Source organism: Zootoca vivipara, chromosome 11 (assembly GCF_965207765.1).
Source record: "Zootoca vivipara chromosome 11, rZooViv2.hap1.1, whole genome shotgun sequence".
In the NCBI taxonomy this organism is placed as follows: domain Eukaryota; kingdom Metazoa; phylum Chordata; class Lepidosauria; order Squamata; family Lacertidae; genus Zootoca; species Zootoca vivipara.
Genome location: NC_142594.1, coordinates 11,885,364 through 11,910,606, shown reverse-complemented (window position 1 = coordinate 11,910,606; position 25,243 = coordinate 11,885,364). Strand labels below are relative to the sequence as shown.

Sequence of the window (25,243 nt, the reverse complement as noted above, 5' to 3'; positions counted from 1 at the left end):
TTTTGGGGACTACAATTTTAGAAAATGGGGGAGACGGCCAAGAGTTGTTGAGCTTTTTGGGGGTACTAATAGTACTAATTGAGGAATGACTGAAGTCAGGAACGGTTAAAGATTTTATATATATATTTAAGGGCTCAAATGGAAGTCGACAAAGCAAATGAACAAATTCAAGACTACTGCGAGAAACTCAGCAAGACCAGAGCAGACCAAGAAAGCAACGAAAGGAAATTACTGGCTGAACTCGATGACCTGACAAGAACAAAGCAGTTCCTTGAAGAACGGTTAATTGAGCTTCTCAGGTTGGTAGCTTTATCGTTAAATATTTCTAACCTGGATGGGGAAAATATCTGTCTTCCGTCATAGTGTCCCGTTGTGTCAGAAGCAGTTTAGTCATGCTTGCCACATGACCCGGAAAGCTGTCTGTGGACAATCGCCAACTGCCTCGGCCTGAAAGCGAGATGAGTGCCGCAACCCCATAGTCACCTTTGACTGGACTTAACCGTCCAGGGGTCCTTTACCTTTTTTACCTTACAGCAGTATTAAAGAAAAACATATTCAGTGTAAGCCTAAACAAGCAAAATCTGTTGGGTTTACTCCCTAGCAAATGGTGTTTAGGATATTAGGATAATCATGATTATGGTCTTTTGTGGAATACTGGCCTTTCCAAACCCTTACCCGAGTGTAATACTTCAACAACAGCTCCAAGGAAGTAAGACGTTATTTAGGAATGGTCTTTGCCTCCTTGGGTCTGCAGTGGTCCAAACTTCTGACCTTCTCCATAACTCACTATGAAGACCCACTTGCTGGATCACAACAGTTCCTGGCAGGGCAGGAGACGCTGTTACTGGGTAATGCCTTGCAGCCCCAAGGCTGTTAAAGATACAGATATGATACCGTTCTACCTTTAGAAAGGCCAGAGTTGTTACTTGAGCCCTAGGTGCTCTGGAGACATGGTGGCAGCAGCTCTGTTAGGAAGTACTGATAGGAAGTATTCTCAAGATACTGCAGATTGCACCCTCATTGGGGGGTTGGCACCACTGTGTGGTCGAAGGCAGCTGTTAGGGGATCCAAAAACCCTTCAGGCCATCTGCTTTCCTGTTAGCAGAGAGAATCTTTGTGTGTCCCATTGGCTGTTGCTGTTCCATGTCTGATTTCCCCTTCCTTGGCTTGTCAGAATTGAAACTGAGTTCCAATGGTGGGAAGGACTTTTTTTTAAAGGCAAATTGAAAGCAGCAGTTTTGTCTTTAAACCACAAGGTGGCGCTCAGGTCCCAACCTGTGGTCACCTGTTGATTGAAATCTCTCTCTCTCTCTCTTTTTGATTTAGTACGGTATTTTTTGATATAGAATTTTAAAAACCAAAGCTCCATGTGGTTCCAGTGTGAGCGTAGAATATTGTGCAGCAGGGGCTTACCCCGCTCTTGTCAGATGCTAATGGATTATTTGCATGGAGCTCCTCGTTCACATCAATGCCCTGTGAAGTGCCTGGAAACTTCCATTTCACTGTATCTGAAGAAGTGTGCATGCACACGAAAGCTCATACCAAAATAAAAACTTAGTTGGTCTTTAAGGTGCTACTGAAGGAATTTTTTTAATTTTACTTCGATCCAGACCAACACGGCTACCTACCTGTAATTAGACCAACCAGTGTCTCTAATCCCGTGATCCTCTGCAGGCAATAGAAGCTGCCACACTTCCAGTGCCCCTGTTTACTCCAGTGGAAGGGGGAAAAATACATGTACTCATTTCTTCATCATTTCTCCATTAATATCAAAGGTGAAACTAACTCAGGAAACAAACATAAATTGCCTACTTTCATGCAAGCTACTACTTCAGTTTCCTGGCAAAATCCAGTGAAGATCTGCTCTCCAAAGCTGCTGTTTGCATTTCAGGGCAAGCTTCCCTTAGCAACAATGGGTGCTCCCCTCAAAATGTGAAGAGCAGCTTCAGAGAGGGGTTGTCGCAGGGAAGGATAGTTAAATGTCCCCTTTCCACTCCCCATGGTCCTAAGGCTGCTCAAGCTTCTCTATGGCTGCACAAAAACAGTGCAAGTTAATTGCATTTGTGCAATCCTTAATATGGAAGGAAAAGGTGACACAGGTGGAGCTGTGGTCTAAACCACTGAGCCCCTTGGGCTTGCTAATCGGAAGGTTGGTGGTTCGAATCCACATGACGGAGTGAGCTCCGTCCCAGCTCTGTCCCAGCTCCTGCCAACCTAGCAGTTCGAAAGCATGCCAGTGCAAGTAGATAAATAGGTGTGGCGGGAAGGGAAACGGCGTTTCCGTGCACTCTGGTTTCCGTCACGGTGTCCCGTTGCGCCAGAAGCAGTTTAGTAATGTTGGCCGCATGACCCGGAAAGCTGTCTGTGGACAAACGCCGGCTCCTTCGGCCTGAAAGTGAGATGAGCGCTGCAACCCCATAGTCGCCTTTGACTGGACTTAAGCCTCCAGGGGTCCTTTACCTTTACCTTTACTTTTCTTAATATGTAAGGAATCTTCTTAAGACTAAGGCTTCTCTGAAGCTAATTTTTGTTGTTATTATTTAAGGAAAAAATATGAGTAAAAATTGCACAAATGGGAGCTCACCTATGGTACCTTGGGCTGCGGACGGGATCCATTCCAGAGCCCCGGTCGGATCCCGAGGTTTTCGCAACCGGAGGTGCCTGTTCTGCACATGTGCATGGCGTGGTAGAGTGCTTCTGCGCATGTGCGCGGGACAAAACCCGGAAAAATGCTTCCGGGTTTGCTGTGTGCGTATCCCAAAGGATACGTAAGCAGAGCTGCCCGGAAGTAGAGGTACGATTGTACTGTGAAGTGATATCTAGTGTTACACCTTTGGCTCAAGTACTAATCTAGCAGGAACAGCATGACCTCTGGATCTTCGCAGCCTCTGCAAAAATCTAGTAGTGACCATAGAAAATAGCAGTCTAGACCATGGAAAATGCAAGCTGGAGAACCAAGCCCTAGTGCATGAGCCGCAAATCTGATCCAGCCAGAGGGCTGGATCCGAAGCTGCCGCAGACAACCCAAAGGCCATTTTGACAGGTGGTTGAGGCCTGCCCTCTGTCAATCACCCAGCATTACCACGACATCTGGTGATTCAGTTTCAAAGGAAAGGATCAGGAGCTGAAGTATACTCCTGATTTGTCCTTTGCATCAAAAAGTGACCCCTTTTTAAATCCGGCACTGCTTCAGCTTGAACTTTCCAGCCCCTGACATCACCCAGGAAAGATGGGGCTGGTTTGGAAGGGGTCCAACCTCTGAGGACGGTGGGTCCACCACTGCCCTAGTGTTTCATGGGGGGTGGGAATTGTGGGTTTCCGATTCTAATGGTGGAGCATAGCTAAGGCCATCTGCTCCTAAATCTTTGCACTGGCCAATTTGCTTGTATCACTAGCTCAACACAGCTCCAGCACAAATATGGCACCAGAGCTTGTGGTGAGGCCAATAGTGCACCCATCTGAGACACTTTACTTATTTATGTTCTCAGTGACTTTGCTGATGTATTTAGAAGAACTGGCTGCTTGCAAACTGAGCCACCTTTGTTTCTGTTTCCTGTGCCACTCTGGTGGCTTCCATGCAATGTAATGTTCTCTTGGCAGTGGCATCACACCTTGCTTCTTAATGACACCTCTTCACCACATATTTTACAAATGCTTCAGCACTTGTTAAGTCCTGTGGTTTGTGGGTCACACTTGACATTTTTAACTACAGAGAAATACATCCCCCTAAAAAAAAAAATCTAGCACAGAAGGCTTACATAGATTTGAGCAATGCATGTTTAATAAGTCTCCGTTTCATACATGTCTGTAGTTTTTGCTCATCTTTACAGGTTTACCCTCCCTGATTTATTCCCACTTTCCTGAAAATAAGTCCCATTGAAACTAGTGCGACTAGATTCCGAGTAAACATGCATGGCGTTGCACTTTTGCTGTTGTTGTTAACAAAGTTCTGAAATGGTATAAAGATGGGAGATTTCGACCTTTTTGACATTTGTAATCCTTACTTGATCATAATTATGAGTCTACTTCACATGTTATCGGTACGTGTTACTAACATGCCCTGTGTTCCTACTAAAATGGTAACCTTTAAAACCATCGCACTGGAGGAACCATAATGGCCCTGACTCTGTAGTGCTGTGGTTCATCTGTTTAAAATAAAAAAAATAAAATAAAATAACACTTTAAGATAACTGATTCTCACCTCATCCCAACACCATTTCACAAACTGTTTCTGACACTCTTCTGTTTCCAATACTGTTTTCCATGTGGCAGGGGAGGCGCCTCTTGGAGAAAAACAAGCCTTAACCCCCCTTCAGCTTCACAGATCCTAGCCAGAGTTTTTATTAAATAAGATTACAAACAGGGGTTCACAAATGTTGGCTTGATTTTCTAGCCAGGCGATTATTTGTGGCTGCCAGTGCTACCCACCCTCCCCCTTTCAGTTCTCTGGCAGAGTTTCAGATTTTCTTCATGACAAAATGCAATAGATAACGTATTATATTTTACATCTTACAAAAGTGAAAGATGGAAGCATAGCCAGCAACAGTAGAAGGAAATTGTCTTGAGAGGCTACGGTATATTTTGTTTATGTGCACACTTATGTGATGTCTTCCTTTCACACCCACCCACATGGTCTTGCTCAATGTCATACAGTGGTACCTCTGGTTAAGAACTTAATTCGTTCCGGAGGTCTGTTCTTAACCTGAAACTGTTCTTAACCTGATGTACCACTTTGGCTAATGGGGCCTCGTGCTGCCACCGTGTGATTTCTGTTCTCATCCTGAGGTAAAGTTCTTAACCCGAGGTACCACTTCCGGGTTAGCAGAGTTTGTAACCTGGAGCATTTGTAACCCGAAGCGTTTGTAACCCAAGGTACCACTGTATATGGAATGCTTGCAAAAAGTTAAAAAGTATGGTGTTCAACTAGAATTTTCACTTAAGAATCCATTGTATTTAAATGATGTTTGCTTTAATAGAGGAGATTCGTTTTTCCTGTGGTGGGCTGTGGTTGAATTTTTAAAACCTAAATTCGCAGATGATAAATTGTTCTTTATGCATTTCTTTTTGAAAGAGACAAGGATGCCCTTTGGCAGAAGTCGGATGCTTTGGAATTCCAGCAGAAACTCACTGCAGCACAAAGATGGCTTGGTGATGCGGAAGTAAGCTGTTGCCTAGACTGTAAGAAAGAATTTGGCTGGATGAATCGCCGCCACCATTGCAGGTCAGTTTGTAGGGGTGACTTGATAAACACTTGTGAGCAACTGTAGTTGGACAGATGACAAGTAATCAACAAGATGTTATACTGCAGTTTTTTGGGCCACATTTCTAAACAGTGCCATTGTAAATAGTGTCACTTGGAATTACAGCAAATTCTACCTTAAGTGGCATTCATAATGCGCTTGTGGTTTCTTCTTGAGAAGACTGTGGGACAAAAGTATTGTTTGTGTGGATATGGAGATTTTTCCAGACTCGGTGCCCCATCTCAATCTGGAAAAAATGACACTCCAAATTATCACTGGTCTGCTCCCCATTAATCTTTCTCCAATATTATATAATGGAATTACTTTATAAAGGATTGTTGGTTTGAGGAATGGGTTGATATAGTCGGCCTTTCAGGTGTATATTTAATTCAGTACCCAATTTTGTTACACTCAGAGCAGACCCATCAAAATGAATGGGCCTAAATTAGTCATGTCTGTTAATTTCAATAGATTTACTCAATGTTGGATAAAACCCAATGGTCTTCCATTGACTTCAAAGGGAATCCAGATTGGCAATATTATGAAGAACGTCACTTTCTCCATGTTGGATATTGTATCCCTTAAATGCCTTCATTTTGACATGAAGAACTCTTTTCTTTTCTCTTTTAAAATTCCATTATTTTTAGAATGTGTGGGTGCATTTTCTGCTACTACTGCTGCAACAACTATGCCATGTCAACGCATACTGGCAAGAAGGAACGCTGTTGCCGAGATTGCTTTAAAAAGGCAAGTGCCATCTCAATTGATTCTGGATCAAATGCAAGCCAAGAAGAACCAGCATCAAGCCTGCTAGCCTCACCATTGTCCCTGGTCCATAGAGTTATGGGTGAGTCTTTCCTGTGTATACATGGGATTAAATTTCTTGGAAAAGAATCTCATGTGAACTTCAGTTCATATTCTATCCTTGTGTCTGCTTTGGTACAGATGATAGTGTTTGATGACCCTACAAGTTCCTTAAATCTATAATGAACACTGAGAAATTACATCGCCTTACTTTATATGCAGCATAATAACACTTTCTTGCTTTGTGTCCTTTGTTGTGGTACAGTTACAAATGAAGCCTCTAAACCCACAGATGATGCAGTGTTTGATATAATCACAGATGAGGAAGTGGGCCAGATAAAGGAAGACAACTCGGTTCACAATGAAAGCCAAACTGAAGAAGAATCTTTGGACCATGGTATAACTGATCTGTGAGTAAACATAATTTACACACACACACACACACACACACAATCTGTTCCAAAGTAGATTAGGCTTGTAAAGAGCAGTGGCGTAGCATGGGTTTCTAGTGCCCAGGGCAAGTATCCTTGGCACCACTTACCCGATAGGCTGGAATGAAGGCGCAATAGCTCAGCGACCTACCCAAGTGGCAGCCACAGCACCCCATGAGCGTCGAGCATGGTGGAGAGCAGGACGGGATTGGTCAGGAGCAGGTATCTTTCTAAAGCCCATGCAGAGAGCGCCATAGCAACCAGCCGTCACCCAAATCCTCTCCTCCGTCTACCCATGCGAACATGGGGATATTTTCTGTGTGAGGGGGAGGGCGCACTGTTATTAATTTATTATTATTACTACTACTTCTTTTTTTCTTTAAAAGTTTTTGCCCCTAAGAGTTTTGCACCTCCCAGTAACTGCCCCTGTGGCCCTGCCCATGCTATGCCACTGGTAAAGAGCCCTCCATTGTCCATGGGAGAGTGTAGCTGGGGAAGGAAGGTTAACTCTTGCCTCCCCAGCTGCTCTCTTGAGGAAGATTACCCAGCCAATTTTGTTTGGAAGAAAGTGAAAACACACTTTTTCAAGTCTAACCAGTGGCAAGGAGAAGTGTGCCTTTGGTGTCCACAGCAGTGTCCCCAGTTTGCAAATATGCCCATGGGTCCCGTCAAGCTTAGCAATTCCAGTTTTAAAGGTTTCCCTCCCCACAGTCGGGCTTATTAACTAGACCAGAGCTCAGTAGGGGGGGAGGCTTGGGGGGGTGGCCTGGGGGGGCATTTGGAGGCAGGAAGTGGCAGGTGTAATCAAGTCCCATTCCATCTGCCAAGGTAACATCTAGTTTCACCCTACGAAAGAAAATTAAACGTATAGCCCACAGAAGTATGAACTAGTATGGCTTATTGATTCCTTCAGGGTTCATAATCCTATGAACCAGGGTTGGGGAGCCAGTGGCTCTCCAGATGTTGGACCCATCAGCTCGGCCAGCATGGCTAGTGGTCATGGATGATGGGAGTCGTAGTCCCTGCTGTAAACACTGTTACTAATTCCTGTCTGCCTTGTTCATATCGGAACTGTGTCAAAGTGCCCAGCAATACAGTGTTTGTTCGTTTCCACAATGTGAAGCATCCTGCTGAATGTCACACAGGAAGCTTGCATGAGAATGCCACAGACACTTCTGGTTAAGAGTGACAAGGATTCGGGTTCACCGTTTCATTTGTCGGCGCACATTTCCTGCCCAAAGTGTCTGCCTCACACAAACTTGCCTTCCCTTTTTTGCTTGCTCACACTAAAAGAGCAAAGTTTTGATGCCAGTGGCAAAACTGCTGACTTAATGAGTTTTGTGAGTAAAACAAAAGGAAAAAAGGAAAACTGGGCAGAGAAACCAAAAGAAGGGTAAATCTCAGGCTGATGGCTGGAGGGAAAGTTAGTGGGTCCACTGTATTATGGCTTGGATTCTAAAATAAGTTCACTGAAGGTAAGCTTCCCTTCCCCGCAACTACTTGAGGCCCCTGGAAAAAAGAAACACCTGGAAGGTTAGGAGATGCCTCCCAGTGTTTGGAGGAGTTCAAGGAGCTGCGGGGGAAGAAGGGGACAGGAAGTTCACCTCCCTTTAACTCACTGTTTCTCAAAACAGTGGACCTGGGGACTACCAATGGACCTCAAGCCACTTTCCTGCTTGTTGCCTCATGAGTTGGCTGTCCTTCCCTGCCCCATAGCTATGCTGTAGCCTTTTGGTCAGACTGATGCCAACCCTAGCAACTCCTTCTAGGCTGAGTCAAGGTGCCCCGGAAACAGAGGAGTTTGTGGAAAGGGGGAAGGCCTCTCTGCTCTGAGGGTAAAGGGCCAGAGAAGGTGCTGAAGGAGATTAGGAAGAGAGATTATAGCCTAATATTCTGAGGTGGTGATGATTAACTGGGCATAGAAAGGAAGGGGATTAGAGAGAAAAGCTATTTTAGGAGGAAGAGGTGAATGGAAAAGGACCTGGGAGGAAGGTTGAAAGAAACTGTCAGTTGGAGAGGAGGGTGGGGTAAGGTACAAGTGAATTTTGGAAGGGGAGTGGAAGAAGAAATTGCAGGAGATGGGTAAAAATACTTTCAGAGTTCTGTGGGGAGTGGGAAAGGGGAAATATAATATAAAAAGGCTTCTACACTTAAAGCCTGTGGATCAGCAAGTTGTGCCTAAAATTGGGGGAGAGGGGGTTATGTCACAGTGCCTCCGGAGCAAATGTTTGTTCTTAGTTTGAGAAAGCTGAGCTATGGAACTCCTTGACACAAGAAAAGACAAGAGACACAAACACTGTGTATGTTTTTTGTTCTCCATGAACATCTATATTTATTTATTTATTTATTTATTTATTTATTTATATAAAAAAATCTTCATATGGTGAGCCAAAGCAGGTAAAAGCATTGTTTGCAAGTTCTTGCATGCCAGCCACATGAAAAGTGTGTCCGCCATTCATGCTTTCAAACTCTGCTTGCATGACCAGCTTTGAATTGCAAACTTTCATTATTTAACATTCATAAAGCACCCAATGTTTTCTAAGCGCTGTACAGAGGTTAAAAGATAGTCCCAGCCCACTGGCTCACAATCTAATAAGCAAGATGCAAAAGGAGGGGGGGGGGACATAGAGAGGGCAGAGTAAATGAAGCCTTTACCAGGGTCAAGATGGCCGCCTCCTTGCCAGTATGTTCTTCCTGGGAAGCAGAGGGTGCAGCTTCCCACTGGCACTTCCTTAAAATAAAAGGTAAATGCTAAGTGACAACCTAAACTCCCATTCAGCATCTCTTCTGTAGCTGGTGTATATCTTTACACAATTGAGTCCTTTCTCATAAGATGCCTCCAGCATAAGAATCAAGGTGGCAATGAGATTCTGCAAAGTTTTGCTTGTAGGGAAACTTTCACCAACTTTACAAACAGGATAGCTATGTTGAGGAGATTCTGCCTGTTGCTTTTGCTCGCGTGAATGCCCAGGGCGACTAAGACTGAAGCTCTACAAAAGAGATGCTCTTCAAGATCCTCTTACAATGGATACATGCTTGTTTCCTCTGCGTTCTGTGTGGCGGTGCAGGATTTTGAGCAATCATCATCCGTAGTTTGGCATGGCTTCCTGGTTTGTTCATGTTTAGCACATCCAAGCTTTTTAAGAATTTTGACCAGGTTCCTCCTAAACTTCAAACCGATAAAGAAATAGAGAACAGGGTTGAGGCAGCTGTGGAAATAAGCGATGGCTTCCGTTACGATCAAAGCATATTCAAACCGGTATCCATTGTCCACCATGACCCTTGGGTCTGCAACACGAATGAGTCTCAAGATGTTATAGGGCGTCTGGGTAAAAATGAACACCACAACAATGGCGAATATTATTTTTAAGGATTTCTGCTTGCGGAAGCCCTTAGCATAGAGTAAAGTATTTGTGATGATTGAGTAGCAAAGAACCATAACCAGCATAGGGCAGAAGTATCCAAGAGTCATTTGAATTGCTTCGGTGAGCATCTGCAAAGAATTTGAAGGGTACTCTGCAATGCATACCTTTTTGCTATACTCCTTCTGCGTGCTAAATAAAAACTGAGGCAAAGCAAATAGCAGGGAAAGCACCCAAACCAAAATGCAAACCGTTTTACCCCAGACTATTCTTTTGGCTTGGCTGATGTGTGCTTTGGTGGCTTGGACGATAGCAAAATACCTGTCAATGGTTAAGCAGGTAAGGGTTAGCATGGAACCGTACAGATTCAAGGTGTAGAGGCCTCGGATGATTTGACATGGCAAAGTGTAAAAGATCCACTCCTTAGCAGCAGAATAAGCCCAGAATGGCAACGTGCAAAGAAAGCACAAGTCAGCTACAGCCAAGCTCACCAGGAATACATCCGTCAACACCTTTACTTTTTCATAGAAGATAAAAATGATAAGAACCAAAGTGTTCCCTGAGACTCCAAAGATACAGGCAAATGAATACATGCAGACCAGGAAGACCCTGCTAAATGCTGTAAATGTCTCGTATGCGCTGTCATCAACGTGCTGAAATGTGCTGTTGCCGTAGTCAGCAGCATAATCCTCATCGGTAGCCATGTAGCCTGCTTTCTCAAACACCTGTAAAACATACACATTTGAAAATTGTCTCAGTAGGGGGGTTGTAATGTCTCTCTACATTGCTGCAAAACTCTTAAATTTAACTTGCTGTGTGATGAAACCATATTGACAAGGGACATGATATAAGCCCTGATTATGTACTGCATATACCCCCATCTACCACATCTGTTTGCCTTATCTACCACTGAGTGGGGAGGCCGATCAGAAGGTTGGCAGTTCAAATCCCTGCTATGGGGTGAGCTCCCGTTGCTTGGTCCCAGCTCCTGCCAACCTAGCAGTTTGAAAGCATGTCAAAGTGCAAGTAGATAAATAGGTACTGCTCCAGCTGGAAGGTAAACGGCGTTTCCGTGCGCTGCTCTAGTTTCATTCTGCACTAAAAACTTTTTAAGACCCAGCCATAATTATACACCAATGAAACCCACATCCAAGCAAGACTGTATAAAGTATGCACATTTGTACATTAACTACTTATTTTTCAAAATGTACTGTACTTCCAGAAGCCTCAGGGAGAAATCACTGATATGAAAGGAACAGAGATTCTGCCTTTTGTGGGCTGGAACTCCCACCCATGCATCCCATTTCCCTGTTGTTTAGATTTTGTCAGTCATAGCCAGTATCTTTTTGAAATCTCTTTGAAGTCGTAAAAGCTAGAAACCTCATTAAAAAACAAAACATGCAGAGGTTCTTAGGATGCTGAATTCTGCACATGATTTCATATTATGATCTTCCACAACACTGGTGCAAAATTGCAGAACCTACACTGCACTGATGATAAAATTCTTGGGGCAGCATGCTTACTGGGAATCAAGTATTGGACTGGACCAATACTTACCTAACTCACAGGCTTGTGAAGATAAAATTCAGAGGGGGGGGGACAACATATGCCACCTTGAGTTCCTTGGAGGAGAGGCAGGCTCTAAATGGAATTTTAAAAAAATTAATTAAGTCAAGCCCTAGGCCACTTAACTTGCATGGAGTCTTTGCCTCTTCCCCTTCATTCTTATCACAATTGTCCCTGCACTTTTAGCTGCTCTTTCTTTGACTCCCCAACATCTTACTCTAGCTACTGTTCTCCATATGATGCCACGCAGGCTCAGTATCACAGGGGAGTTTGGAACTGGGTTGCCAGAATCCCCTCCTGCCAAGCAGCAGATCCCTGGAATGGCAAGTCAATAAGTAAACTGGCCATCTTCCTTGGGGGGGGAGGTTTCCCCCAGGTGGTTCCTGCCACCATTCCTCTGCATCCAGCCAGTCCATGACACAGTGCCCCAGATAATTATTCCAATTTACATTTGTTGGTGAGGCATTTGAGATACCAGCGAGTTAATGATAAACGAATACATTTTAATGTTAGCTTCTCTTGACTTGCGTGTCACTTTCTTGAAGTTGATGGTATAGATGACAGGTAATAAATTACCAGAGATAATTTATTGCAAGACTAGGCTTTCGAGTTTCATTTCTTTAATAGCCCAGTGCTTTTCAAATGGCTTTTAAAAAGCTAGTAATAACAAAACCACAAAGTTATCTGTGACTAAATAATACCAGAATGTATACTCATGAAAAGACAGCTGCAGCCATCAATCCCATGTCAGTATTTAGTGAAAGGAGCTAAAGACCCGTACTTCACAATCTGGGTGTACTTCACAAGCTGTGCTTTCACGATAATGAAGTTGACCTGGACCCTGAAAGAAACAACATTTCCCAAATCGAGCTAGAATATGACTCATCAACATAAAATAACGTTCATATTAAAAGAGTAAAACTAGCAATCTAATGTAGCAGAGCAAAACAATCCCACAGAAAGAATTTTGTGGGGTTTGTTTGGGAAACAGTGGCAATTTTGTGTTGTTTTGCGCAGTCATGGTTCTTCCTCATAGTGTCACATAGATAATAGGAAACTGCCTATACCAGGTCAGACTATCTACTGTCCAAAAAGTAGCTCTCCAGAGTATGGATGTAAGAACACATCATTTTCCGTTCCACTCTGTATTTGCTGCATGCAACACTGTTTCCATTTTGCTGCAGTTCGTCTTCTGCCAAAAACAATATTATTTGTCTCACTGTCCATTGTGGCAAAAGGACATAACTTATATAATTTGCACAAAGCCATTACATTATTCCACCCCCATTCACTTCAGTGCAAAGAAGAGCCTGCAGGATTAGGCCAATGGCCCTTCTAGTCCAACCTCCTGTTCTCACAGTGGCCAACACATGCCTGTGAGGAATCTGCAAGCAGGATTCGAGCACAAGAGCCACTCTCCCCTCCTGTGGTTTCCAGCAGATGCAAAGGAGGTGGAAACGTAATCAATTACATATCGTTTGCAGGCTGAAAACAATGACAGGGAATGTACCAACAATATCTGGATTTGTTTGTGCCTATCTCTGGTAGATGTGAAAACTCAAATAATAATATATGCCCCAGAAGATTGTGCAAGCACCCGATTGTCTTAACCTGACTTTGTTTAAGTAAATAAGATAAACATTTTTTTTTAACAGCAAAACCTCTTGGTAAAGAAAATTAAACCATTTCTAACTTGAAAGCTACTTTAAGTTAGCTTTCAAGGGGCTTATTAGAGGAACCAGCTGGGCCCCGCCACAACCTAATGTTTACAAAGATGGGATAGCTTTCCGTCTGAGGCAAGAGGAGATAACTACATACCTTGCAGCAGTCAGTGCAAGAGTTGCGACTCAAATTCAGATGTTAGCTAGAGGTAGTGGTGGTTATGCGTATTTATTGGAGCTGCTGCCTCTGGAGTTTCCTTTCGGTTATTTCTTCGTTTTAGACATCGAACAAAACCACAAAGCAGTGTAGAAGAGAGAGCATTGCCTATGCTGCTAGGCTGGGCATGAAAATAAAGCTAATATGTAGATATACATCCCAAAATAAGTGCATGGTCAGTTCATGTTACTTTAGCACTTGAGGCAACAAAATAAAAAATCCCACAATTATTTTGTCCCCTGCCTGGCAGTAAAAATAAAATAATAATAACTAAGCATCTGCTGCCCTTTCATGACACCAAAATCACCTGCCTGGGGTGGCTGCCTCACTCAGTCTCTTTATTACAGTCAGTGAGCTCTATTCAGAAAGAAACTCTGCACAAATATATAAAAAATAATGCAAAATAATACCAAACAAAATAGAGAACTGCAACAATAAAATTACTAGTGCTGTAGAATGTCAGACATAGAGGATAAAATTGTAAGTTTGCTCAAATTAGCCCCCGGCAAGTTTTACATGAAGCAGCGCAATATTTCGCCATCCTGGACGTGTCAACTGCATCAAGTTTTCAACGCTTGCTTAGAACTTCCTCACATTGGCTTTTCCTGAAGCGTGAGCCCAGCTACTGATTAGTTTATTTGAATTTTTATTTTATTTTATTTTATTGCAGTTCATATTTTAATGTTGTAAAGGTGGCGCTGTGGGTTAAACCACAGAGTCTAGGGCTTGCTGATCAGAAGGTCGGCGGTTCGAATCCCTGCAATGGGGTGAGCTCCCGTTGCTCGGTCCCAGCTCCTGCCCACCTAGCAGTTTGAAAGCACATCAAAGTGCAAGTAGATAAATAGGGACCGCTCTGGCGGGAAGGTAAACAGTGTTTCCGTGCGCTGCTCTGGTTCGCCAGAAGCAGCTTTGTCATGCTGGCCACATGACCCGGAAGCTGTCTGCGGACAAATGTCAGCTCCCTTGGCCAGTAAATTTATCTAATTGCACTTTGCACTTTGACGTGCTTCCGAACTGCTAGGTTGGCAGGAGCAGGGACCGAGCAATGGGAGCTTACCCCATTGCAGGGATTCGAACTGCCAATCTTCCGATCGGCAAGCCACCCGCGTCCCACCCCGCTTTTACTTAGGGGGCCCCTATTTTCATGTTGGAGGGTATGGAGTTATGCGACTCCTGAGCCAAGGAGATAAGTAACTATACAACCTTTAGAAGGCATCTGAAAGCAGCCCTGTATAGGGAAGTTTTTTTTAAATGTTTAATGGTTTTAAATGTTTTTTTATATATTGGAAGCCACCCAGAGTAACTGGGGCAACCCAGTCATATGGGCAGGATATTAATACTGTAATAGAATTATTATGATGATGATTATGGAATAGAACTGCCCTATTTATTGGAGAAATGTGGGAGGGTATGGTGGAGTTTGGCATCTGGTAACTGCTGCTGTTTTTTTAAGGGTTTTTCAGGGGTTTCCAGATATTTATAAGGTGTTTGCAGGCTTTTCCAATGGTTTTTCAAATATATGTGATTTCCCTCACACATGCAGTACCTCGGAACATAATCCCCACATAAATTGGGAGTTGCCAGTATATTAAAGACATGATTAAAAATGCATAAAACTTATTTTTGTATGGAGCAGCATTCAGTTATTCCAAGCTATTTAAACTCTAAAGTTATACAGCCCAGACAAAGGTTTACTACCTCAAGCAGGATTAGGCCTAAGATAAACCACAGTGCTGGCCTACTTTTCTGCAGTGAAGCATATCACATTTGATCTTTTTCCTTTGACAAGGCAGATTTTGTAAATGTAAAAGCCACAAAAAACCCACAGACTAAGATGATTGTTATCTGCTCTTTTAAATTGTTTAAGTCATTTGAAACTTGCTTTTTTTTAGCTAAGGTGTGCAAAATGACTAAAAAGTGTTCAGATACCTTGAATGCCTTACTAGTAAAAAAAAAAAAAAAAAGGTAAAGGACCCCTGGACGGTTAAGTCCAGTCAAATGCGACTATGGGGTTGTGGCGCTCATCTCGCTTTCAGGCCGAGGGAGCCAGTGTTTGTCCACAGACAGTTTTCCGGGTCATGTGGCCAGCATGACTAAACTGCTACTGTCACAATGGAACACCGTGACAGAAACCAGAGTGCACAGAAACTTCGTTTACTTTCCCACCACAGCCATACCTATTAATCTACTTGCATTGGCATGCTTTGGACTTCTAGGTTGGCAGGAGCTGGGACAGAGCAACAGGAGCTCACCCCGTCGTGGGGATTTGAACCACCGACCTTCCGATTAGCAAGCCCAAGAGGCTCAGTGGTTTAGACCACAGCACCACCCGTGTCCCTGCCTTACTAGTATTAATTCCTCAAAGATGTGTCAATATCAAGCACAGTATGAGTACATAATGCAGATCGCTAGACAGAGGGAAATATTGCCAAAAATTGACCAATGACAGCTGTCATGTACTGACATGCCAGCTACATGTGAAATTGTGAGTGCACTGCAAACTAGCTGTCAAATACTGTCAAACATTGACTCTACTGCAATCTTTTCAGAGAGCAAATGCTAATGCTCAATATCAAATACTCACTGAATCTTTGCACATCCAGAGACTATATAGAGCAGTATTTCCCAAAAGGTGTAAATCAGTTCTCAAACATGAGGGCAGAAAACTTTAACCCTTTATCCCAGTGATGGCGAACCTATGACACGCGTGTCAGACGTGATACGCAGAGCCCTCACTGCTGGCACGCGCCCCATCAGCCCATTCGCGCTGTTGTTGTTGTCCTCCCCCCATTTGTTCTCCCAGCTCCTCTAACCCAGATTCCTTTGTTGTTGTTGTTGCTGGTAGCCAGAGATTGATTTTTTAACCCTTTCTGTGCTGTTTTTTCTGGCGCTTTGGCAGATGATGATTGGGTGTAACAGTGTTCATTTTTAACCCGTTCTGTGCTGGGTGTTTGGGTGCTTTGGCAGAATATGTCGGTGCTGCGTGTTAGTTCCAGCAAAGGTATTATTCGTCATTTATTTCTGTTCTCTTTCCCCCCCCAAAAGCAAAGCAACTTTTGCACCCCCCCAAAAAAAAACCTCCAAAACTTTGGTCAGCAGCTCCCCCCAAAAAGCTCAACAACTATGGGCACTTTGTGATAAATAAGGGGTTTTTCGTTTGGTTTGGTTAAATAATTAGTTTTTGGTTTATTAACTACAGTTATACAGTATATTACAATTATACATTTTTGTTATTTAAACTATAAATATCGCAAAATTTTGGTTTTTTCTTGAAGTGACACACCACCCGAGTTATGCTCGGTTTTTTGGCAAATTTTGACACACCAAGCTCAAAAGGTTGCCCATCACTGCTTTATCCCATGTGAGGGTCCCAATCCAGATTGGGTAGCCCCTGTGCTGGCAATCTGCATGTAAAAATCATCTCCCATCCAACGGGAGTTTTTTCCTGTACAAATTGCTAGCATGGGGTGTGGGGGTGTGATCCAGATTAGGACCATAACATCATTAAAGCCCCAAAATGCCCACGGGTATGTGTTTGCTCATAGAGGTCTTCTCCCCCCCGTCAGGATCCGCTCCCCCTGCCAAATTTAGGCTTGAAGAAAGCATTCTATTGTAGTTTGTAGAATAGGTTGCAGTGTGGGCTTCATTTGTAAATGGAACCAGTTAATCTATGTGAAGCTGTTCTGACAGCTATATAAAGTGCCATGCAACACAATACATTGACTGTCTTAAAGGATGTTTGTTTTTTGTTAGAACCAGAAAGCCTAGTTTATTAAAGATTTTAATGAAGATTATTTTGTGCACAGGTGGACTGTGTGGGCATATGGGCCTTGTGAGGGCATATGTTGCAGCAAAGAAATGGTGATGGCATAGCTGCCAAGTTTTCCCTTTTCTCGCGAGGAAGCCTATTCAGCATAAGGGAAAATCCCTTAAAAAAAGGGATAACTTGGCAGCTATGGGTGATGGGGAGATATTCATCCCCAAACACTCAGGAACTCACAAGGGAGATGTGGTTGGGAGCCAGAATTGGTTCCACATTGTATAAACTGCCTCAGAGGAACCAGCCACCTGAGAGCAAGAAATGTGTGAAAATCAGTGTGCAAACTAAGACACCTTAAGGTCTTTAAGGTGCTACTGAAGGAATTTTTTTATTTTGTTTCAACTCAGACCAACACGGCTACCTACCTGTAACTAAGACACCTTAGTAATCCACTGCCATCTAGTGATGCTACAGCTAATTTGCTTTTTAAGTCAAATGGGTTAAAATCTATTGAACCAGATTGTTTTATGCAGTGCCCCCCCCCCCCCGAAATGGATTTATTTCACAAACGTTCTTACGAATATTCAAAATACCGTAGTAGTGACCAAACACAATAGTTTAATTACTACAGACACTGGTTGACAAGAACCAACACAAATTACCACCCCACTGTAAGTGCCTGTGGCCTCTTTGCGATAAATAGCTTTTATGGGATATCAGAAAAACTCAGGTTGTCCTGTTCAAAGAGTACACAGTATTCCTTGGACTAACAAGTCATGTTCCTTCCTATTAGTAACACAGCCAATACAGATCAACTGTGCGTTGCAAAAAAAGAATTTATTCTTAGCACTCGACTCCATGGGTTTTTTTTTGTCTATGAGAGTATGTTTTATGCAGTGTTAATTAAGGAGTTTGCATTACTATAGTGAAATTTTATCAGGGTGCTTCCACACTGTGTGTGAGAGAGAGGGGTGGGGTGGGGGTGGATTGCAGCATCAGATTTTTCCAGTGTGGACAGGCAAAGCCCTATTAAGGTGTTTCTGGCTTCCTATGGCTTTAAACTGAACGCTTCCTTTTTGCAAATTCAAACCATTGTTGTATTCTGTTGATCCAGGCTGCAGCAATTACTGATTAATAAACTGCTGTTTGTCCCTTAAATAATCAGTTTCTCTTCCCCCTGGGGGTGGGAGGGAGGTTTTACTGCTTATTTCCTTTCATTAGGATTTCCCTAAAGAAACTAGTCAGCCCTGTAGTCTAGCTAACAAAGATACTTTGGTTTGATCCACTGGCTTTACGGATGCAATCCTATACATGTGGGAGTAAACTACACTGGATTCAGTGGACCTACTTTTCCGTAGACATGTATAGTAGGATTGTACTGTAGAGTTTTAGTCATCCTTTCCGCCAGATGGAGTCTAGGTCAGCTTAAGAAAGTCATAAAATTAAATTGTGAAAGCTGGATATATTTTGGAGCTATGGAATTTCCTTCTTGGAGAGGCCCAACTTTGCTCAGCCGTTGATACATTCCGCTATTGCCATTTTCTTGGGTTTTTTTAGGTTTGTCATTGGATACATTTTTAATTCAACTTGGTTTTGTGCTTTGAAAATATTTATTGTAACCTGCTGCATATTTGAGTCTGGGCATAAATATTTTAAATAAACATTAAAGATTGCTCTGTACCATTTTGAATGATGTTTAATGATCTCCTTTATCCCTTTGCCTCAGAAACAGCACCTATAATTCCTCAACTTTCGATGAGACTGACGACTTGCAAATGGCCCAGGATGCAGAGATATGCTTGCTGAAGTCAGGAGAACTGATGTAAGCAAAATCCATTGTTTAGTCTTTAATTATTATTATTTTTAAAAATCAGCGGTGCAGTCCTATACATTCTGCTCAAACCTAAGCCACATTGAGTTCAGTGGAGTTCGCTCCAAGTAGATGAGCAAAGGATTGCGGTCTAAAGCTCACATTTGTGTCACAGATTTTGGCTGCATGGAGTCCCCTCTTTACTTTCTATTTCTTTCCCTTTTTGAAGAAAAAACCACTGGAGAGATGAATTTGATATAATATGAGGTTGGGGGGGGGTTATGAGGTGAAAAAATTTGAAACTTCCTTATTGCTGTCACTCAGGTGGTGGTTTTTTTAAAAAAAATAAATCTAAAAAAAGAGCCTTAGCCCCATACCTGAACCACGCAGGGGCACAAAGTTTCCCTTTTTGGGAGCAGGGCTCACAGACTGCAAGTTTCTGAATGCTGTTCTGTGGAGGTATAGATCCCATGGATTGTATATCCCATCAATTAATTTCAGTGGGTCTGCTCTGAGTAAGTTGAATGCAACCCAGTATTTGTAACTGCACAAAGCCCATGAAGAACAACTATGTTTTCCTTTTCACATCATGTGGGACTCACTGAGAAAATATGAAGGAACCATGCAGTGGGTTCCTTTAGATTTATATATTGTAAAAGTGGCCTTGAGTTTGAGATTCACAATGCACAAATGTTTCTGCAGTAAAGAATGTACAAAAGGGACATGTACACTCAGAGCTCTCCACATTTCCTGTGTCATGTGCGTCATCAATCAGAGACAGTTCTTAAAAAAAAAAAATCAGATACAATTCTGTCATGTGTTCTTTTGCTTTCTTCAGGCTAAGGCTGCCTCTAACCGTGGAGGAAATTCTAAAGTTTGGAGAAGCTAACAGAGAGCTGTTCATTAAGTCAAATACTTACAGCGTCATTCCCATCACTGTGGAGGAAAGTGGCCTTACAATAAGTTGGGTATTTTCATCAGACCCCAAAAGCATATCGTTCAGCGTGGTGTACCAAGAATCAGAAGATGCTCCTCTGGATCAGTGTAAAGTAAGGCAACTTCTTCATGGGGTGATGTCCACCCTAGAGTGAACTCAAATGTGAAATTGCTGATCTTCTAACAAAAAAAATATGTAACTTGTCCCTCAGACCAGCTTTCATGCCTAAAAAGTATCCAATGTAACACCAATTTTTACAAGGGGGACAGTCGTGGAAGTTGCAAGCTGGTTAGCTTAACTTCTGTCCCAGGAAAACTGGCGGGAAGTATTGTTAAATGCAAAATAACCAAGCATATAGAAAAACAAGCCTTGCTGGAGCATGAGGCAGGTCTTATGAACCTGTTAGGAGTTATTTGATAGTGTTAACAGAGGTGAAGCAACTGGCATAGCGTATGTGGACTTTCAAAAAGCTTTCACTATAGACTTCTGAGTAAACTTGTCAGTCATGGAATTAGAGATGTCCTCTTGTGGATCAGGAATTGGTTAAGTAGCAGGAAGCAGAGGTAAGGAATAAGTGGACAGTTCTTCAAATGGAGATATGTAGAAAGTGGAGTTTTGCAACGATCAGTATTGGGACCTTTGCTTTTTAACTTGTTCATAAACGATCTTAATTGATACAAGCCATGCCCTTTAAAGAGATCTTTATTCATTTGACCATGGCAAAGTTCCTGTAGACAAATTTTGTGCCGGTGTATCTCTTGCAGGTTCTTATTCCTATGATCCGGTGCAACTCCCATAAGGAAACCATCAGAGGGCAGGTGAAAGTCAGAAATACTGGTATCTACATCCTCATATTTGACAACACTTTTTCTAGGTAGGTGCAGCTGGAGTATGTGAAGTGGGATGAGCAGTCATTTGTCTCCTGTAGAATTTTGTGTGTTCTGTTTCTGAAGGGGCTGCAAAAGGCATGCTCCTTATTCTCTCTGAAGACTTGTGGTTTAAATTCAGTGCTAAATGCATGCCCCACTGCAAAGGAACAACCAGGAGTGCACTCATGACATCAGGTGAGTGACTGCGGGGTGGGAGTGGCCAGCCAAAAACTGCCACGGGAGCCAAATTGGGCAGCCTGGATTCTTCTTCTTTTTATTTCACAAATAGAGCCCACTTTAAACTTGACTTTCCACACCTAGCACATGTATGCACTGTCCTTGCAAGCACACCCTACTATGTTCCATCTGCATTCGTTGACAGAGCATAATAGAAAGCAACCTGGAGTCCTTTTACTGCTCCCTCCCACTGTTCCTTCCCCAAATGCAGCGCTTCCTTTCACTGGATGCCTCATCAAGTTTGAGCATGCTCATAGGTTTACCTTTTCTTCATCTGCATACACATGCACACAGTTTAGGCTCAGCTAATGTTTCGGCTATTGCTTTCCCAACAGGTTCATCTCAAAAAACGTCTTTTACCACTTATCTGTTCAGCGCCCAGTGATCTACGATGGAAGTGATTTTCCAGATCCTTGAATGTAATATTTATATACTGTATGTTTTCAATTTATATTTTTAAGAGACACTATTATTTATATAAACATGAGCACTAAAATCAAAGATGTGTTGGGAGCCCTCAAGAGTCATGCAATAATTCTGAAACCACGATTACATGTAAGTGTAGATATAAAGGAACGTAACTTTCATAGGAACACTAATGATTCTGGACGGCAGGTGCTTGTTCAAAAGCCATTTTTTAAATTTAAACAACCTAAGCTATGCAATGCTACGTTTGGTGCAAAATTCTTCATAATCCAGATGATACATGTTGTAAAAAGGGCTAAGAAACAGGACATCTGCTTTTGATTTATTCAGGGCCAACCAAGATGTGATGTTTCTTATATAGTTTGGTTCTCTATTGTGTTTTCTTTACTTTAACCAATAGGTAGTGGTGAGAGCAGGGGAGACAGATCAGGACCATGGAATGGGGGAGGGTAAGGTTTAACCCTTTGTTTTCACTGTGGTCCCAATAAGAATCTCCACACACACATATGTGCTAGCTATTTTCATAATGAGAAGAAAACCTACGCTGGAAGCGTATATATAAATATTTTTGTATGTTGCTGCTTCTGCATCTCATTTTTTTAAAAAAAAATGCTGCAAAAGGAATGAAATTCAAATTCAATTCTGCAAAATCATAGTATATTTTAACATGGACAGATTTTCTCCAGTCAACTCTCCTATGCAGGAAAAAAGTGATTAGACAGATTTTGCTGCTGTTTGATCACATACCACACATGGCAGGAAAATGACTCTAGATGACGTGCCTGTTTAACTTGTTTGCAGTCTTCATAAAAGTCTGCTTACATTAATATGTGCCTTTATGAGGAAATTCACCTGCTTGACCTTGGTACTTTGTGGTAAAGGTCATTTTGTAACTTCATTGGTACTTGAAGCCTAAATGTGTCGTGTGGAAATGACTTGTAGAAGCCAGGTTTGGAATTAGTAAAAGGAAACTCTTACTTTTAAACCACAATACATTCACAAGGAGTTTCTTTTCTTAAATTCATTTTACTATTTCACAATTTAGTAAAAATCTATCCAGTAATAGTGCATCATATGGCCATGAGAATCATATCTTCAGAATATTTCTGACACAAATTTTAGTTCCTATTTTTTAAGTGAAGGATAAATACAAGACTCAACATGACTACCTCCCAAACTGACAAACCTTTGTGTAACAACAAACACTACCGTAGCCTAATTCTAAGGCTATGAATGCTTAAAATCAACAAACTCAAAAGTTACACCAGCATTTTGTTTTGCCACTGCTAGCCAATACACTGATGAAAATTATTAGGACTGGCGTATATGACACGAATAGACAAAGGAATATGAACCATAGGGATACAAGATGTGTAGTAATAATTTCACCTAACTCCAAGAGTAGAAGGAAGTGTGGGGTGAATGATTTAAAATATGTCACTACAAATAAAATTGGTCAGACACGGAAATCACTGAAATAACAGCCAGTTAATTATTTCAACTATTCTTGCATCAGGAGCAGTTCAAATAGGAACTGCTGATACAAAAGACAAAAAATACCTGAGTTTGAATCCTAGATAAATCTACTGAAAAAGTAAGTTCTATTGCTTTAATGGTGCTTATTCCCAGGTGAGTATAGGATTGCAGTTTACAAATATTCTGTGTCTGAAAATAAGTGAGAATAACTTGAGACTTTTAAAATTGCTTTATTTCATAGATATTTTCAGGGAAACACAAAATGCTTTCATTCTATTTTTGTAAGAAGCAAGCTACTCCCCACCCCATTTCCCCCCAAAGTAACTTTTTCTGGCAAGAATTATAATAGGAATGAAGGCATTCCTGCCATAGATAATCAGTATTGAGGAATTTATTATTGCCCACAGTAGACTTTGAGAAATTTGGACACTTCCTTCTGAACACCATTAAACTGCAGTGCCGAGGTCAATGTTTCTATTACAATACGGGAACTATGGATATGTAATGAAATTTGTGAAAAAACTAAGTAGAGGAGGTACTTTATTAAGCAATTATTTGTATGAGCTAGATAAGACCTTCTACATTACAACAGCCAGGATATTTTGGACTGGGCCCTACTTGAGATTACCTAACACTGTTTTAAGCCTAATATATCTTCCCCATGCTGATACTTTAAGAAAGTGTGCAATATGTGCTGTAGGAAAGACTTAAGCTGTTTTACTCTCTAGATTTATTCAATTAAAAGAATTGAATTCAATTCAAATCAATTTTTTAAAAAGTTTTTGCATATGTCAATGTTTTGTCATCCTTTCTAGTACTTAAAGGGGACGGGGTGGGTTAAACCACTGAACCTAGGGCTTGCTGATCAGGTCAGTGGTTCGAATCCCCGCGACAGGGTGAGCTCCTGTTGCTCTGTCCCAGCTCCTGCCAACCTAGCAGTTCGAAAGCATGTCAGAGTGCAAGTAGATAGATAGGTACCGCTCTGGCGGGAAGGTAAACGGTGTTTCCGTGCACTGCTCTGGTTTGCCAGAAGCGGCTTAGTCATGCTAGCCACATGACCCAGAAACTGTACGCCAGCTCCCTCGGCCAGTAAAGCGAGATGAGCGCCGGAACCCTAGAGTCATCCGCGACTGGACTTAATGGTCAGGGGTCCCTTTACCTAGTACTTAAAAACAAAGGAATGAATTCAGACGAAGTTACTTGCACTTGCTTCCAATTGAAATCAGTGGAACTTAAGTCATTACTAACTTTTCACACTGTTTTCAATTAGATGTACGTGCAACTAATTTAGATCGAATCCAACTCAATGATTCATCGTGGGGAAAGGAGAAAGGAGCTAAATTGTCCGGGGATGAAAGTTACTATAGCACAGAGCTATAATAGCTTGGCTCCATCCATAATATGTTTTAGCAGAGTATCCATCACATTGCCAGCTATTCTCCTGCTTCACATCTTTACTATCCCCTTATGTACAGTACTTGTTCTGTCAGTTAGGGCTGTGTGATGCAGGAATAGCGGCTTAGTTAAATTGTATGGCAACATTATGCAAATACTTGTGCAGATTTGGGTGGTGGGCTATATTAGTGCCATGGAGAAGCAGTGGGTGGTGTTCAACTCCCCTCCTCCTTGTATATTGCTGGTACAGTTTCATACAGATCTGTGCGATGCCTGGCACGGTTGAGATGAGAAGGAAATGAAGAAGTAGAAGCAATATAGTATAAATTGTGCATTTGCCATTTCATTATTGAATGGTATTTTATTTAAGGGCTAGGGGTGTATTGTTTCGAATTGAGAAGCATTGCGAATTTAATGTTAAAAGTTGAAATGCTGTTTGTCATGGACTGTGCAATATAAATGAACTGAAATCCACTTAATATTTGAGCTCTGGTTTTCCATTCTATTTTGCTGTGGTTTGGGGATAGAATGCTTTTTTTAAAAAAAAATTCTTTGTATTTTAAATTAATATGAAAGAGATACTGTCAAATGCTATATTTCAGATTTATGACTTTGAATATACATAATTGTTTGAAGAACAAGACATCTGTTATTTGTATTTACTTTATAGCTTTGGTTTCCAATTACTATATTTTTCAACAGATGGTTGAATCTAGAGAACTTTGCCCCTACAGAGGACCTTTCTCCCTCTGAGAAACCTGATTCCTTCAAAAGAGGAAACTTCTTTGGATTCAACCCCAAGAATATTTGTTTTGTGGGGCTCACTGAAAGCTCATCAGCATAAGTGAGAACACATACTTACGGTACTGCATTTCATTTCAGTTTGTTCCTCATACCAATACTAGTCTTTACACATTTCTCAGACCCATTGCAAGCTCAATTATGTCTCTCCCCCCCCCCAATTAACATTGCACTTACACACATGCACCCATGCACCCAATAGGAACCAAACCACAAACCCAACATGAGATGATGTCATGTCCAAGCTTCTG

At 42.0% G+C, this 25,243-nt stretch overlaps 2 protein-coding genes across 7 annotated transcripts in view; one reads left to right on the top strand and one right to left on the bottom strand.

Annotated features, from left to right (window-relative positions):
• FYCO1 (FYVE and coiled-coil domain autophagy adaptor 1) overlaps positions 1-24,832 on the top strand; it is a 42,918-nt gene extending 18,086 nt beyond the window's left edge. For 2 of the 3 annotated variants that reach the window (XM_035129111.3, XM_035129113.3), the window contains exons 11-18: positions 132-299; positions 5,072-5,221; positions 5,888-6,087; positions 6,310-6,454; positions 18,768-18,863; positions 19,690-19,900; positions 20,553-20,662; positions 21,230-24,832. In XM_035129111.3, the coding sequence (XP_034985002.2) occupies positions 132-299; positions 5,072-5,221; positions 5,888-6,087; positions 6,310-6,454; positions 18,768-18,863; positions 19,690-19,900; positions 20,553-20,662; positions 21,230-21,311 (1,162 nt within the window). In that variant the 3' untranslated portion in view covers positions 21,312-24,832. The remainder of the gene's footprint in view (positions 1-131; positions 300-5,071; positions 5,222-5,887; positions 6,088-6,309; positions 6,455-18,767; positions 18,864-19,689; positions 19,901-20,552; positions 20,663-21,229) is intronic. The other variant, XM_035129115.3, reaches the window with a different exon arrangement.
• CXCR6 (C-X-C motif chemokine receptor 6) lies at positions 8,777-13,330 on the bottom strand. Of its 4 annotated transcripts, XM_035129118.3 has the most exons (4): positions 13,222-13,329; positions 12,185-12,244; positions 11,395-11,478; positions 8,777-10,562 (listed from the first exon to the last, which is right to left on the bottom strand). In XM_035129118.3, the coding sequence occupies exon 4, from the start codon at positions 10,539-10,541 to the stop codon at positions 9,495-9,497; it is 1,047 nt and encodes a 348-aa protein (XP_034985009.1). In that variant the 5' UTR covers positions 10,542-10,562; positions 11,395-11,478; positions 12,185-12,244; positions 13,222-13,329; the 3' UTR covers positions 8,777-9,494. The 4 variants fall into 4 exon arrangements, with proteins under 4 accessions (XP_034985009.1, XP_060136616.1, XP_088510448.1 ...); XM_060280633.2 differs by lacking the exon at positions 11,395-11,478 and having other exon boundaries at positions 13,222-13,330; XM_088654322.1 differs by lacking the exons at positions 12,185-12,244; positions 13,222-13,329 and adding an exon at positions 12,105-12,123.
• Positions 24,833-25,243: the final 411 nt, after the last annotated feature.